Here is a 16,448-nt window from a genome sequence, read left to right as displayed (position 1 = left end):
ATCTGTGTACAGACCATCCCCCAGCGCGGCTCCCTCTTGTGGCCCCTACCAGGCAGTGGATAACTGACCCTCAGAAAAAGGCGGACAGTTCAGAGAGAAGTCAGGAGGCTCCGGCACACAAGCAGTTAACATTCTTCAGGAAGGTGGGGAAAGTCAGAGGTTAAGAGGGGTGAAGAGGCGAGCTTACCCCCTTCTATGAGACCTGGCACAATGCAGTCTTGTATGGAGGGGTGCTCTGGCTCCCGGATGTGGAGGCTCATCCATCACTGTCCTCCCCCTCTAGCAGCGCAGGGTGACAGCTTCTTCATCATCCCGGAGCCAGAGCTGGAAAAACCAGTTCACAGCCCCCAACTGATGCCGGGCAGCATGGGCAGGTACTCAGCAGCCATACTGCGGTACGGGCAGGTACTCAGCAGCCATACCGTGGTACGGGCAGGTACTCAGCAGCCATACTGCGGTACGGGCAGGTACTCAGCAGCCATACCGTGGTACTCGGCAGCCATACTGCGGTACGGGCAGGTACTCAGAAGCCATACTGCGGTACGGGCAGGTACTCAGCAGCCATACTGCGGTACGGGCAGGTACTCAGCAGCCATACTGCGGTACGGGCAGGTACTCAGCAGCCATACTGCGGTACGGGCAGGTACTCAGCAGCCATACCGTGGTACTCGGCAGCCATACTGCGGTACGGGCAGGTACTCAGAAGCCATACTGCGGTACGGGCAGGTACTCAGCAGCCATACTGCGGTACGGGCAGGTACTCAGCAGCCATACTGCGGTACGGGCAGGTACTCGGCAGCCATACTGCAGTACGGGCAGGTACTCGGCAGCCATACTGCAGTACGGGCAGGTACTCAGCAGCCATACTGCAGTACGGGCAGGTACTCAGCAGCCATACTGCAGTACGGGCAGGTACTCAGCAGCCATACTGCAGTACGGGCAGGTACTCAGCAGCCATACCGTGGTACTCGGCAGCCATACTGCGGTACGGGCCGGTACTCGGCAGCCATACTACCGTACGGGCCATACTGCGGTACGGGCAGGTGCTCAGCAGCCATACTGCGGTACGGGCAGGTACTCAGCAGCCATACTGCAGTACGGGCAGGTACTCAGCAGCCATACCGTGGTCCTCGGCAGCCATACTGCGGTACGGGCAGGTGCTCGGCAGCCATACTGCGGTACGGGCAGGTGCTCAGCAGCCATACTGCGGTACGGGCAGGTGCTCAGCAGCCATACTGCGGTACGGGCAGGTGCTCAGCAGCCATACTGCGGTACGGGCAGGTACTCGGCAGCCATACTGCGGTACGGGCAGGTACTCGGCAGCCATACTGCAGTACGGGCAGGTACTCGGCAGCCATACTGCAGTACGGGCAGGTACTCAGCAGCCATACTGCAGTACGGGCAGGTACTCAGCAGCCATACTGCAGTACGGGCAGGTACTCAGCAGCCATACTGCAGTACGGGCAGGTACTCAGCAGCCATACCGTGGTACTCGGCAGCCATACTGCGGTACGGGCCGGTACTCGGCAGCCATACTACCGTACGGGCCATACTGCGGTACGGGCAGGTGCTCAGCAGCCATACTGCGGTACGGGCAGGTACTCAGCAGCCATACTGCAGTACGGGCAGGTACTCAGCAGCCATACCGTGGTCCTCGGCAGCCATACTGCGGTACGGGCAGGTGCTCGGCAGCCATACTGCGGTACGGGCAGGTGCTCAGCAGCCATACTGCGGTACGGGCAGGTGCTCAGCAGCCATACTGCGGTACGGGCAGGTACTCAGCAGCCATACTGCGGTACGGGCAGGTACTCAGCAGCCATACTGCGGTACGGGCAGGTACTCAGCAGCCATACTGTGGTACTCAGCAGCCATACTGCGGTACGGGCAGGTACTCAGCAGCCATACCGTGGTACTCAGCAGCCATACCGTGGTACTCGGCAGCCATACTGCGGTACGGGCAGGTACTCAGCAGCCATACCGTGGTACTCGGCAGCCATACTGCGGTACGGGCAGGTACTCGGCAGCCATACTACCGTACGGGCCGGTACTCAGCAGCCATACCGTGGTACTCGGCAGCCATACTGCGGTACGGGCCGGTACTCGGCAGCCATACTACCGTACGGGCCATACTGCGGTACGGGCAGGTACTCAGCAGCCATACCGTGGTACTCGGCAGCCATACTGCGGTACGGGCCGGTACTCGGCAGCCATACTGCGGTACGGGCCGGTACTCGGCAGCCATACTACCGTACGGGCCGGTACTCGGCAGCCATACCGTGGTACTCGGCAGCCATACTGCGGTACGGGCAGGTACTCAGCAGCCATACCGTGGTACTCGGCAGCCATACTGCGGTACGGGCAGGTACTCAGCAGCCATACTACTGTACGGGGAGGTACTCGGCAGCCATACTACTGTACAGGGAGGTACGCATCAGCCATACTGCGGTATGGGAAGGTACTCAGTAGCCATACTACTGTACGGGCCGGTACTCAGCAGCCATACCGTGGTACTTGGCAGCCATACTACCGTACGGGCAGGTACTCGGCAGCCATACCATGGTACTCGGCAGCCATACTCCTGTATGGGCAGGTACTCGGCGGCCATACTACCGTACGGGCAGGTACTCGGCAGCCATACCGTGGTACTTGGCAGCCATACTACCGTACGGGCAGGTACTCGGCAGCCATACCATGGTACTCGGCAGCCATACTCCTGTATGGGCAGGTACTCGGCGGCCATACTACCGTACGGGCAGGTACTCCGCAGCCATACCGTGGTACTTGGCAGCCATACTACTGTACGGGCCGGTACTCGGCAGCCATACTACCGTACGGGCAGGTACTCGGCAGCCATACTACTCTACGGGCAGGTACTCGGCAGCCATACCATGGTACTCGGCAGCCATACTACTGTACGGGCAGGTACTAAGCAGCCATACCATGGTACTCGGCAGCCATGCTACTGTACGGGCCGGTACTCGGCAGCCATACTACCTTACGGGCAGGTACTCAGCAGCCATACTACCGTACGGGCAGGTACTCAGCAGCCATACTACCATACGGGCAGGTGCTCGGCAGCCATACTGCAGTACGGGCCGGCACTCAGCAGCCATACTGCGGTACGGGCCGGCACTCAGCAGCCATACTGCGGTACGGGCCGGTACTCAGCAGCCATACTGCGGTACTGGCCGGTACTCAGCAGCCATACCACAGTACTCAGTAGCCATACTACCGTACAAGTACTTGGCAGCCATACTGTGGTATGGGCCGGTACTCGGCAGTCACAATACATTTCAGGAAGGTACTCAGCAGTCACAGTACAGTGCAGGAAGGCACTCAGCAGTCACATTACAGTGCAGGCAGGTACTCAGCAGTCACATTACAGTGCTGGCAGGTACTCAACAGTCACATTACAGTGCGGGCAGGTACTCAGCAGTCACATTACAGTGCGGGCAGGTACTCAGCAGTCACATTACAGTGCAGGAAGGCACTCAGCAGTCACATTACAGTGCAGGCAGGTACTCAGCAGTCACATTACAGTGCTGGCAGGTACTCAACAGTCACATTACAGTGCGGGCAGGTACTCAGCAGTCACATTACAGTGCGGGCAGGTACTCAGCAGTCACATTACATTTCAGGCAGGTACTCAGCAGTCACAATACAGTGCAGGCAGGTACTCAGCAGTCACATTACATTTCAGGCAGGTACTCAGCAGTCACAATGCAGTACAGGAAGGTACACACCAGTTACATTACATTTCAGAAAGGTACTCAGCAGTCACATTACAGTGCAGGCAGGTACTCAGCAGTCACATTACAGTGTAGGCAGGTACTCAGCAGTCACATTACAGTGCTGGCAGGTACTCAGCAGTCACATTACAGTGCTGGCAGGTACTCAGCAGTCACATTACAGTGCAGGAAGGCACTCAGCAGTCACATTACAGTGCAGGCAGGTACTCAGCAGTCACATTACAGTGCTGGCAGGTACTCAACAGTCACATTACAGTGCGGGCAGGTACTCAGCAGTCACATTACAGTGCGGGCAGGTACTCAGCAGTCACATTACATTTCAGGCAGGTACTCAGCAGTCACAATACAGTGCAGGCAGGTACTCAGCAGTCACAATACAGTGTAGGCAGGTACTCAGCAGTCACATTACATTTCAGGCAGGTACTCAGCAGTCACATTACATTTCAGGCAGGTACTCAGCAGTCACAATGCAGTACAGGAAGGTACACACCAGTTACATTACATTTCAGAAAGGTACTCAGCAGTCACATTACAGTGCAGGCAGGTACTCAGCAGTCACATTACAGTGCTGGCAGGTACTCAGCAGTCACATTACAGTGCTGGCAGGTATTCAACAGTCACATTACAGTACAGGCAGGTACTCAGCAGTCACATTACAGTACAGGCAGGTACTCAGCAGTCACATTACAGTACAGGCAGGTACTCAGCAGTCACAATACAGTGTAGGCAGGTACTCAGCAGTCACATTACATTTCAGGCAGGTACTCAGCAGTCACATTACGGTACAGGCAGGTACTCAGCAGTCACATTACGGTACAGGCAAGTACTCAGCAGTCACATTACAGTGCAGGCAGGTACTCAGCAGTCACATTACATTTCAGGCAGGTACTCAGCAGTCACAATACAGTACAGGCAGGTACTCAGCAGTCACATTACAGTACAGGCAGGTACTCAGCAGTCACATTACAGTACAGGCAGGTACTCAGCAGTCACAATACAGTGTAGGCAGGTACTCATCAGTCACATTACATTTCAGGCAGGTACTCAGCAGTCACATTACAGTACAGGCAGGTACTCAGCAGTCACATTACGGTACAGGCAGGTACTCAGCAGTCACATTACGGTAGAGGCAGGTACTCAGCAGTCACATTACGGTACAGGCAAGTACTCAGCAGTCACATTACAGTGCAGGCAGGTACTCAGCAGTCACATTACAGTACAGAAAGGTACTCAGCAGTCACATTACAGTACAGAAAGGTACTCAGCAGTCACACTACGGTACAGGCAGGTACTCAGCAGTCACATTACAGTACAGGCAGGTACTCAGCAGTCGCATTACATTGCAGGCAGGTACTCAGCAGTCACATTACAGTACAGGCAGGTACTCGGCAGTCACATTACATTTCAGGCAGGTACTCAGCAGTCACATTACAGTACAGGCAGGTACTCAGCAGTCACACTACGGTACAGGCAGGTACTCAGCAGTCACACTACGGTACAGGCAGGTACTCAGCAGTCACATTACAGTACAGGCAGGTACTCATCAGTCGCATTACATTGCAGGCAGGTACTCAGCAGTCACATTACAGTACAGGCAGGTACTCGGCAGTCACATTACAGTGCAGGCAGGTACTCAGCAGTCACACTACGGTACAGGCAGGTACTCAGCAGTCACACTACGGTACAGGCAGGTACTCAGCAGTCACATTACAGTACAGGCAGGTACTCAGCAGTCACATTACAGTACAGGCAGGTACTCAGCAGTCACATTACAGTACAGGCAGGTACTCAGCAGTCACATTACAGTACAGGCAGGTACTCAGCAGTCACATTACAGTGTGCGCAGGTACTCAGCAGTCACAATACGGTACGGGCAGGTACTCAGCAGTCACATTACAGTACAGGCAGGTACTCAGCAGTCACATTACAGTACAGGTGGGAATACTCTGCAGTGACGTCACCGTGCAGACTTCTATTAGCAGGACAGTAATACACATAACCAGTTACCAGAGAGGTTTCATCCAGTGTCTTTGTTGGGGCTGTATCATGTGTGCAGTGCCTCACTAGTCTTCTGCCCGGGATGCATGTGCGCTGCCTCACTAATACCCTCTGCCCCCTCCTGACATCTTTCTTACAGACCATACAAAGAGCAGAGAGGAAGAGGGAGGAGACCCCACATCAATGTGCTCCAGGAATTCACTGCCTGCAGTACAACCAGAATGTAAGCTCTGAGGGTCAGAAGCTTCCACACAGCCAGTCAGGGTCACAGGATATATTGCTTCGTTAATAAGAAGCTTCTGAACCCGGCTGCAAAGTCTGGAAACCTCCCCACGACCATGGTACATGTGCATTATAATGTGAGGTAACACAAAGGGACAATCACATCGATGTGCTGCTAGTCTATCATGGACCCCTCAGAAAGTACAGTACTGTGCAAAAGTTTTAGGCAGGTGTGCAGGGAACGCTTTCAGAAGTAGAAGTGATAATAGTTTATTTTTGTCCATTAACAGAATGCAAAGTGACCGAAGAAAAGTGAAATGTAAATCAGATCAATATTTGGTGTGAGCGCCCTTTACCTTCCACCAATTCTTCTAGGTACACTGGCACACAGTTTTTGAAGGAAATCGGCAGGGAGGTTGTTCCTGACATCTTGGAGAACTAAGCACAGATCCTTCTGTCTCTTCATGTAATCCCAGACAGACTGGATGATGTGATATCAGGGCTCTTTGGTGGTCAAATCATCACTTCCAGGACTCCTTGTTCTTCTTTAGACTGAAGATGGTTTTTGATGACATTGGTTGGATGTTGGGGGTTGTTGTCCAGCTGTAGAATAAATTTGGAGCCAATAAGAAGCCTCCCTGATGGTTGTGCATGATGGGTAAGTATCTGCTTGTATTTCTCAACATTAAGGACGCCATTAATCCTGACCAACTCTATGTGCTGAAATTCAGCCCCAAACTTCCAAGGAACCTCCACCATGCGTCACAGCTGCCTGCAGACACTCATCATTGTACTACTCTCCACCATGCTTCACTGCTGCCTGCAGACAGTCACTATTGTACCGCTCTCCCCCATGCTTCACTGCTGCCTACAGACACTCATTATTGTACTACTCTCCACAATTCTTCACTGCTGCCTGCAGACACTCATTATTGTACCGCTCTCCAGCATGCTTCACAGCTGACTGCAGACACTCATTATTGTACCGCTCTACGCCATGCTTCACAGCTGCCTGCAGACAGTCACTATTGTACCGCTCTCCCCCATGCTTCACTGCTGCCTGCAGACACTCATTATTGTACCGCTCTCCCCCATGTTTCACTGCTGCCTGCAGACACTCTACTGTACCGCTCTCCCCCATGCTTCACTGCTGCCTGCAGACACTCATTATTGTACCGCTCTCCCCATGTTTCACTGCTGCCTGCAGACACTCTACTGTACCACTCTCCACCTTGCTTCACTGCTACGTGCAGACACTCATTATTGTATCGCTCTCCACCATGCTTCACTGCTGCCTGCAGACACTCTACTGTACCGCTCTCCACCATGCTTCACTGCTGCCTGCAGACACTCATTTTGTACCGCTCTCCACCATGCCTCCCTGCTACCTGCAGACAGTCATTATTATACAGCTCTCCACCATGCTTCACTGCTGCCTGCAGACACTCATTATTGTACCGCTCTCCACCATGCTTTACTGCTACCTGCAGACACTCATTTTTGTACCGCTCTCCACCATGCCTCACTGCTACCTGAAGACACTCATTATTGTACCACTCTCCACCATTCTTCACTGTTACCTGCAGACACTCATTATTGTACCGCTCTCCACCATGCTTCACTGCTGCCTGCAGACACTCTACTGTACCGCTCTCCACCATGCTTTACTGCTACCTGCAGACACTCATTATTGTACCACTCTCTACCATGCTTTACTGCTGCCTGCAGACACTCATTATTGTACCGCTCTCCACTATGCTTCACTGCTACCTGCAGACACTCATCATTGTACTGCTCTCCGCCATGCTTCACTGCTACCTGCAGACACTCATTATTGTACCACTCTCCGCCATGCTTCACTGCTGCCTGCAGACACTCTACTGTACCGCTCTCCACCATGCTTCACTGCTGCCTGCAGACACTCATTTTGTACCGCTCTCCACCATGCTTCACTGCTACCTGCAGACACTCATTGTTGTACCGCTCTCCACCATGCTTCACTGCTGCCTGCACACTCATTATTGTACCGCTCTCCACCATGCTTCACTGCTACCTGCAGACACTCATTATTGTACAGGTCTCCACCATGCTTCACTGCTGCCTGCAGACACTCATTATTGTACTGCTCTCCACTATGCATCACTGCTGCCTGCAGACACTCATTATTGTACTGCGCTTTAGCCCTTTGGTGAAGATATTTGACTCATCAGCCCAGAGTACATGCTACCATTCTATTGCACCCCAGTTCCTATGTTTTTGCACATAGTTGAGTCACTTGCCCTTCGTTTCTATGTGGAAGGTATGGGTTTTTGGCCACAATTCCTCCTTGAAGACCACTTCTGGCCTGACTCCTCCGAACAGTAGATGGGTTAACTTGGGTTCCACCGATTTCTGACAGTTGTAAGCTGATGGCACTGTTGAACATCTTTTGATTTTAACGGGAAAATAAGCATGATGAGTCTTTCTTCTGCAGCACTTCTAGAAACTCCAGTCTGCTGTGAAATCTTTGCCAGGAAGAGACCTTGCAGATGCAGTATAACTACCTTGTATCTTGCTGCTGCTCCAGTCTTGCCATGGTGTAGGACCTGTGGCAAGAAACTGTCTTCCATAACCTCAGCTCTGTAGCAGTTTGTCTGTTCCTCACCTAGTTGTAAGCCTCTTACACAGCTGTTTCTATTTCAGTTAGTAACTGTGTTTCATCCTACATATCACAATGATGATCATTATTACCTGTTTGATATAATTGGTGAATCATACACTTGTCTATAACCCTACAAATCGCCGACTGTACAAGTATACTGAGAAAAACTGATGCTGTTGTGAAGGTAAAGGGCACCGGCACTGTTGTACCTTGTCAACACCGGAAGCTAGGGGTCTGACAGCCCTTAGCATAGGGGAACGCCCCTGTCATACCCCTAGCTGCTGATTGGCTGCATTGCTGTCCGTCCGTCCGGGAAGAGTGCCACAACCAGGCAGATACAAGTGTGCCGCGGACCAAGCAGGGACCACACTGCCAAGACTGACGGAGTCACAGCGCAGCGGGCAGCAAAGTTCACAGGCAGACTGAGAAAACATTGACGTGCTGCACGTGAGGAGCCTGCCGCAGCCGAAGGGAGTGCGCAGCTGTTGTGTGTGTTCCCCTGGCCAGCCATCCATCCATACATACATAAGTCTTTGCCCGCCAGGGAGCAGGTCAGCTGACACATGGCAGGTGGGGCAAGGTGGCGGCCAGCCTAGGGACACGACAGGAGATGGGACAGTGTCAGGTCAGCTGGGGGGTGCTTGCCAGGGGTACATGCCACATGATTTTGCACAGTGTTAGGAGCGGGGGTGGCATGGCAGCGGGTGACACGCTGCATCAACCAATCAACAGCAGTCGGCGTCCCCTGAATGTCAAGCCTTCAAACCACCATTCTTCTGGTGGAGACAAGATACAACAGTACCAAGGGCATCACAGCAAACACAGATGGGATTTACATTTCTCTTTTTTTCATTTACTTTCCATTCAGTTTATTGATAAAAATAAACTACTAACCCTTCTATTTTTGAAAGCATCCTTACTTTGCAGCATTTCTTCTGCACCTGCCTAAAACTTCTGCACAATCCGGTATATCTGTGGCTGCTGCAGTTATAATGATACTGATCCCATGTACCCCCCTCCCCCCTGTGGTGTACTCTGTGAAAGGATGAAAGTCTGACTTCCGGACAGACTATTATCATTGGTACCTGAACAGTCTGACGGTCTGGAATCCCGCTGTACACCGATCCTGAGGGGTTCGCTGACCGGCTACTGCTGCTAGATGTGGTGGAGTTTGGGGGCTCATTCTCCATCCTTGTGGTATAAGAGTAAAACCAGCAGCTACAGTGTGGTCATCTGAGGAGACAAAACCATGACAGGAGTCAGAGAGAAGGATGAGATGTGTGCACCCCCATATGGGACTCGGCACTGTTGGGGTGCATATAATGCGGGAATCTCAGGACTGATGAGGAGCAAACACTGATAATATGGTGTCAATCCGAAAATAAAACAGTTAGGTCTGGACACCAGATTTGTGAAACCCCTGCGCCAATGCGAGAGGGTGTGCTTGCGGTGACTCCTACATGGTAATTTTCATACATAATTACAGATAGGGACAAAAAAATTAACTCGTGGGGGTTTACAGATGTGAAAGGTTGTGACAGGTTTCCTTTAAGGGGGGTTTTCTCTTCTTACAAATTTAAAGCAATTTCTTCCAGGTATCTTAAACAGTCTGAAGGGGGGTTCATTGGAGAAAATAACTTCACCCCAGTCCTATCCCTGTACAGTATGTCTCAGATGAAGCCCCTTCAAATTGTTCGGGACATCTAGAATGATTGTCCAGAGAAGAGGAGCTGATCGCACCCATGAGTCCTGTGTCATGCCGGCAGTAAAGCATCCTGAGACCCTTCATGTGTGAAGACACTTTTCATCCAAGGGAGCGGGCTCAGCATAAGAACATGGCCATGAATAACGAACGGGATCTAAACCTCCTCCAGGAGCAATGTGGTGGTGAACAATGTTTTTCCAGCATGATGGACCATGTCACAAGTGATAGCTAAGTGGCTTGGTGATAAAACATTGACATTTTGGGTCCATGGCCAGGAAACTCCCCAATCTCAATCCCATTGAGAAGCTGTGGTGAATGCTCAAAAAGTGAAAGGACAAACAAAAACACAGAAATTGTAATAAAGCACTGATTGCCAGGTTGAAACAGGTTGCCACGGGAGGTGGTGAGTTCTCCTTTAAATGGAAGTCTTCAGAGGCGGACAAACATCTGTCTGGGATGATTTAGTGATCCTGCACTGAGCAGGGGGTCGGACCCGATGACCCTGGAGGTCCCTTCCAACTCTACTATTCTATGATTAGGAAGAATGGGCTGCCATCAGTCAGGATTTGGCCCAGGCATGCCAGGACGAAAAAGTCTTGGGGGGGGGGGCAACACTGTAAATATTGAGTCTTCGCCTAAACTTAATGCATTTGTCACTAAAAGTGTAAAAACTTATAAAATGCTTATAATTTTCCTCCAGTAACCTTAGAAACATCTGCCTAAGGCAGTTGCACATGGCCGAGAAAATTGCGCGAGATTTGTGTTGCGAGATGCACCAATATGAATCCATTCTTATGAATACCCATGAGCGATGTTTATCTGCATGGCGCTGCAATGCGAGAAACATATCCCAGCATGGTCTATTCGGCTGGTGATTTCGCATCACAGCCCCATTGTTTTCAATGGAGCCGGTGGCAGCAGCGCCAGCCCGATTGTAAGCAATGGGAGAACTCTGCGTTCCTTAGCCGCGGCGGGGGATTCCCTTCATTTCCGAAGTGATGCAAGGCTGTTTTCACATGAAAATGCCTCGCATCCATGGGGCTGTCACATGGATGGCGAATGCGATATGGGGGCAGGATTCACGGCCCTATATCGCACTCGCCTGTGCCAAGTTGGCCTTAAGCCTCCTGCTCACGGGCGGGTATTTGCTGCAGAATCCACGGCAGGCTTCGCACCGCGTATACGCAGCAAAAACGCCTATAGCATGCTATGGGAAATCGATTCTTCCTGCACATCTGCGGAAACCAATTGCGATTTCCGCAAGTGGAGGAAACATCACAGCATGCTCCATTCTTACGCAGATTCCGCACGGACGGCTTCCGATGTTCATTGCGGACGGGACGCGGATTCTACAAGAAAATTTTTGAAAAAAAAATCTGTACTGAGCATGTGCGACGCCGGGTTCATCCGCAGTACAGAAAAGGAGCCGACAGAGCAGGTATACGGAATCTGGCTCTGCCGTGTGCAGGAGGCCTGAAAGAGCTAAAAACACGTCAGCGGAGAACTTTGTGAAAACCAACATTAGTGTCAGCTTTAAAACTTTGGCCACGACTGTATATCTGTGCCATGTCTTGGTATTAGTACTACCACCACTAGAGGGCGCGGTGAGGGCACAGCATACAGACACAGCATCTCATGAGAACGTCTCGGGGTGCGGATCTGCAGCCTGTTCTTCCAGCGGCTGACCCTCTTGTGTCTCCAGATGGGGGGGACTTCTCTGGGGGTTACACTCCTGGAAGGAAAGGCTTCTGCTCTTCTTCCAAGGCTGGGACACGGTTGGGTGAAGGTTCTGGGGGGTCAGTTGTTTGCCTCTCTGTTGCACAGATGTAGGTGGAGTGTGCACTCTGGGAAGGAGAGGTGGATGCCGACAAGGAGTAACACTCAGTAGGCAGCGAGGATCAGACACGTCACATTGCTATGGAGGATGCAGAATAACTACACCCAATTTATCTGCTGGTATTGTTGTGTTGCGCCCCCTAGCTGCAGAGATCTGCTATGTACGGCCTGATGCTATCAGGGGACGCTTCATAGAGATATTCTGAATATCGGGGATTTCTGTCTGCAAGTGATTTATAAACCATCATTCTATTACATGGAGTCTATAAGCGGGTTCCTCTTATCGTCAAGTGGTGATGGGGTTGTCTTTTATAGAGTGTAAGCTCTTATGGTCAGAGGGCAGAGGCGTAACTTGAAGCTTCTGGGCCCCAATGCAAAACCTGGAATGGGCCCCCAACTATAATGCTTTCTTCATACTACTAGGCTTACTATATGGAGAGGCCTTATTGGGCCCCCTAAGACTTCTGGGCCCGGGAGCAACCGCATCCCCTATAGTTACACCCCTGCCAGTGGGGTCCTATCCCTTGTAAGCTCTTCTGGTCAGTGGGGTGCTCTCTCTCTCTCTCTTGTAGAGTACAAGCTCTTATGGTGAGCGGGATGATCTCTCTTCTGTAGAGTGTAAGCTCTTATGGTCAGTAAGGCCCTCTCTCCTGTAGAGTGTAAGCTCTTATGGTCAGTAGGGTCCTCTCTCCTGTAGAGTGTAAGTTCTTATGGTCAGTGGGGTCTTTTCTACTATAGAGTGCAAGCTTTTATGATCCTCTTTCGTGTAGAGTGTAAGCTCTTATGGTCAGTAGGGTCCTCTCTCCTATAGAGTGTAAGCTCTTATGGTCAGTGGGGTCCTCTCTCCTATAGAGTGCAAGCTCTTATAGTCAGTATGGTCCTCTCTCCTGTAGAGTGTAAGCTCTTATGGTCAGTAGGGTCCTCTCTCCTGTAGAGTGTAAGCTCTTATGGTCAGTAGGGTCCTCTCTCCTGTAGAGTGTAAGCTCTTATGGTCAGTAGGGTCCTCTCTCTTGTAGATTGTAAGCTCCTATGGTCACTAAGGCCCTCTCTCCTGCAGAGTGTAAGCTCTTATGGTCAGTGGGGCCCTTTCTCTCCTGTAGAGTGTAAGCTCTTATGGCCACTGGTGGGGTTGTCTCCTGTAGAGTGTAAGCTCTTATGGTCAGTGGGGCCCTCTCTCTCTCTCCTGTAGAGTGTAAGCTCTTATGGTCCTCTCTCTTGTAGAGTGTAAGCTCTTATGGTCAGTAAGGTCCTCTTTCCTGTACAGTATACGTTCCTATGGTCAGTGGGGTCTTTTCTATTATAGAGTGCAGGCTCTTATGGTCAGTGGAGTGCTCTCTCTCCTGTAGAGTGCAAGCTCTTATGGTCAGTAGCGTCCTCTCTCCTGTAGAGTGTAAGCTCTTATGGTCAGTAGGTTCCTCTCTCCTATACAGTGTAAGCTCTTATGGTCAGTAGGGTCCTCTCTCCTATAGAGTGTAAGCTCTTATGGTCAGTAGAGTCCTCTCTCCTATAGAGTGCAAGCTCTTATGGTCAGTAGGGTCCTCTCTCCTATACAGTGTAAGCTCTTATGGTCAGTAGGGTCCTCTCTCCTATAGAGTGTAAGCTTTTATGGTCAGTAGAGTCCTCTCTCCTATGGAGTGTAAGCTCTTATGGTCAGTAGGGTCCTCTCTCCTATAGAGTGTAAGCTCTTATGGTCAGTAGGGTCCTCTCTCCTATAGAGTGTAAGCTCTTATGGTCAGTAGGGTCCTCTCTCCTTTGGAGTGTAAGCTTTTATGGTCAGTAGGTTCCTCTTTCCTATAGAGTGTAAGCTCTTATGGTCAGTAGAGTCCTCTCTCCTATGGAGTGTAAGCTCTTATGGTCAGTGGGGTCCTCTCTCCTATAGAGTGTAAGCTCTTATGGTCAGTACGGTCCTCTCTCCTATAAAGTGTAAGCTCTTATGGTCAGTAGGGTCCTCTCTCCTATAGACTGTAAGCTTTTATGGTCAGTACGGTCCTCTCTCCTATGGAGTGTAAGCTTTTATGGTCAGTAGAGTCTTCTCTCCTATAGAGTGTAAGCTCTTATGGTCAGTAGGGTCCTCTCTCCTATAGAGTGTAAGCTGTTATGGTCAGTAGGGTCCTCTCTCCTATAGAGTGTAAGCTCTTATGGTCAGTAGAGTCTTCTCTCCTATGGAGTGTAAGCTCTTATGGTCAGTAGGGTCCTCTCTCCTTTGGAGTGTAACTTCTTATGCGCAGTGGGGTCCTCTCTCTCCTATAGGCTGCCTGCAGACGGCCGGGCCGGATCCGGCTGCGAGAGCAGCGCGGAACTCACCCGCTCCCGCAGCTCCGGCTCTTTTATGCGCCGGCTGCCGGGCAGCTGGCGCATACGCAGAGCGGAGCCGGCAGCGACGTTTCTCTGCGAGCCCCGCACAGAAATAGAGCATGCCGCGGTTTGTTTTCTGTGTTGGATTTTGCGCAGACAAACCGCGGCCGTCTGCATAGAATTGCGTATTGTAATGCAATCCTATGCAGGCGTGTACGTGTGGAAATTCTGCGGGGAATCCCGCCGCGGAATTTCCGCCCGTCTGCAGGCGGCCATAGAGTATAAGCTGTTATGGTCAGTGGGGTCTTTTCTTCTTTAGAATGCAAGCTTTTATGGTCAGTGGGGTCTTCTCCTCTTCCGATTTCCGATGTCTACCGTATGGGGTGGACGGGAGCGCCTGTAATCTGTCTGGTACTCACCTGTCAAGGACTTGATCTTTTGGCTTCTGGGAGTTCATTGTCAGACATTACGGTTGGATACTTGTGACCCCACAGAGCATCCTAGTAAGTCAGTCAGGTTGTGCCTCGTACTTCTCCGTATCCTGTGCTGGCCAGGCCTGTCCCCACCCCGCCGCCCTCATCAAAGGCAGCATGTTTCCTGTCCAGGGGGAGGGGGTACAGGATCTGCCACTTTCTGGCTGGGATACAATTACAGGAGGATTTCTTGCAGTGTCTCATTACTCCTGTGAGTTCCTCTCTGCTTGCTGTGCAGCCTCAGGCATGGTTCCCCCACCCCCAGCACTGAAAGGGTTATTGCACCTTACTGAACTCATGCGGGCACCATGTGGCGGGCACTGAGAGCTGACCTGTCAGGAAAGGGTCAAACACAAAAATACACAAATGATTCTCTAAATAGTTGAGGATGCTGAGAAACTACAACCATCATCATCAGACCCAGCAGGTCAGTCTGTGGCTGGATGATGATGTCATAGATGACAGCGATGAGGTCACACGGTTTATGTAGCAGATCACAACAGGTCATGGTCAGTCTGTGGCTGGATGATGATGTCATAGATGACAGCGATGAGGTCACACGGTTTATGTAGCAGATCACAACAGGTCATGGTCAGTCTGTGGCTGGATGATGATATCATAGATGAGAGCGATGAGGTCACACGGTTTATGTAGCAGATCACAACAGGTCATGGTCAGTCTGTGGCTGGATGATGATGTCATAGATGAGAGCGATGAGGTCACACGGTTTATGTAGCAGATCACAACAGGTCATGGTCAGTCTGTGGCTGGATGATGATGTCATAGATGACAGTGATGAGGTCACATGGTTTATGTAGCAGATCACAACAGGTCATGGTCAGTCTGTGGCTGGATGATGATGTCATAGATGACAGCGATGAGGTCACACGGTTTATGTAGCAGATCACAACAGGTCACGGTGCTTGTAACAAAATAGGTTGACAGTTGACCAAATAATGGCTCAAAAGAGTGATTACGAGCGACTGTCATCCTCAGTAAGTACAGGACCCGACAGGGCAAGCGAGTGAGAATCGATCATGTGTTGGAGTCGCTTTGCTTTCAGCTCACCTAAAGACCAAGCGACCGTCGGCCCGTGTAAACATGCAGTCGCTCATCGATGAAGGCCTGCCTGTTTACTCATTCACTGGGCGATAAGGGACGGATGTCGGGGGCTCAAGGGTACTTTTATACAGGATCACTGTCAGGAGCTTACTCGCTTGACCGCCAGCCCAACGATTATCGCTTCTGTGCTTTTAGGGGCATAGCTATAGGGGATGCAGGGGAAGCGGTTGCACCCGGGCCCAGGAGCCTTAGGGGGCCCATAAGGCCTCTCCACTCCATATAGGGAGCCCAGTACTATGAATAAAGCATTATATTTGGGGGCTCCGTTACAGATTTTGCATTGGGGCCCAGGGACGATGATCACTGACTGAATGGAGGCAGAGTGCCCTGGAGATCCCTTCCGGCCGCCCGCCTCCATTCACAGTAACAGACTGTCATAGCTGAGCACCGGTTTAGACTGTCTGAGA

At 51.4% G+C, this 16,448-nt stretch overlaps 1 protein-coding gene across 6 annotated transcripts in view; it reads right to left on the bottom strand.

The window, feature by feature from the left end:
* Positions 1-16,448, bottom strand: part of PHC2 (polyhomeotic homolog 2) — a 103,904-nt gene that overhangs the window by 70,685 nt on the left and 16,771 nt on the right. For 2 of the 6 annotated variants that reach the window (XM_066606220.1, XM_066606224.1), the window contains exons 1-2: positions 14,866-15,002; positions 9,696-9,843 (exon numbers count right to left, since the gene is read on the bottom strand). In XM_066606220.1, coding sequence (XP_066462317.1) covers positions 9,696-9,800 — 105 coding nt within the window. In that variant the 5' untranslated portion in view covers positions 9,801-9,843; positions 14,866-15,002. Of the gene's footprint in view, positions 1-187; positions 210-6,325; positions 6,573-9,695; positions 9,844-14,865; positions 15,003-16,448 lie in introns of those variants that run through there. The other 4 variants (XM_066606223.1, XM_066606221.1, XM_066606225.1 and 1 more) reach the window with 3 other exon arrangements.

This window comes from Eleutherodactylus coqui, chromosome 6 (genome assembly GCF_035609145.1).
Source record: "Eleutherodactylus coqui strain aEleCoq1 chromosome 6, aEleCoq1.hap1, whole genome shotgun sequence".
In the NCBI taxonomy this organism is placed as follows: domain Eukaryota; kingdom Metazoa; phylum Chordata; class Amphibia; order Anura; family Eleutherodactylidae; genus Eleutherodactylus; species Eleutherodactylus coqui.
Note: the sequence above shows the minus strand (reverse complement) of the source record. Positions and strands in the feature narration are given on the sequence as shown.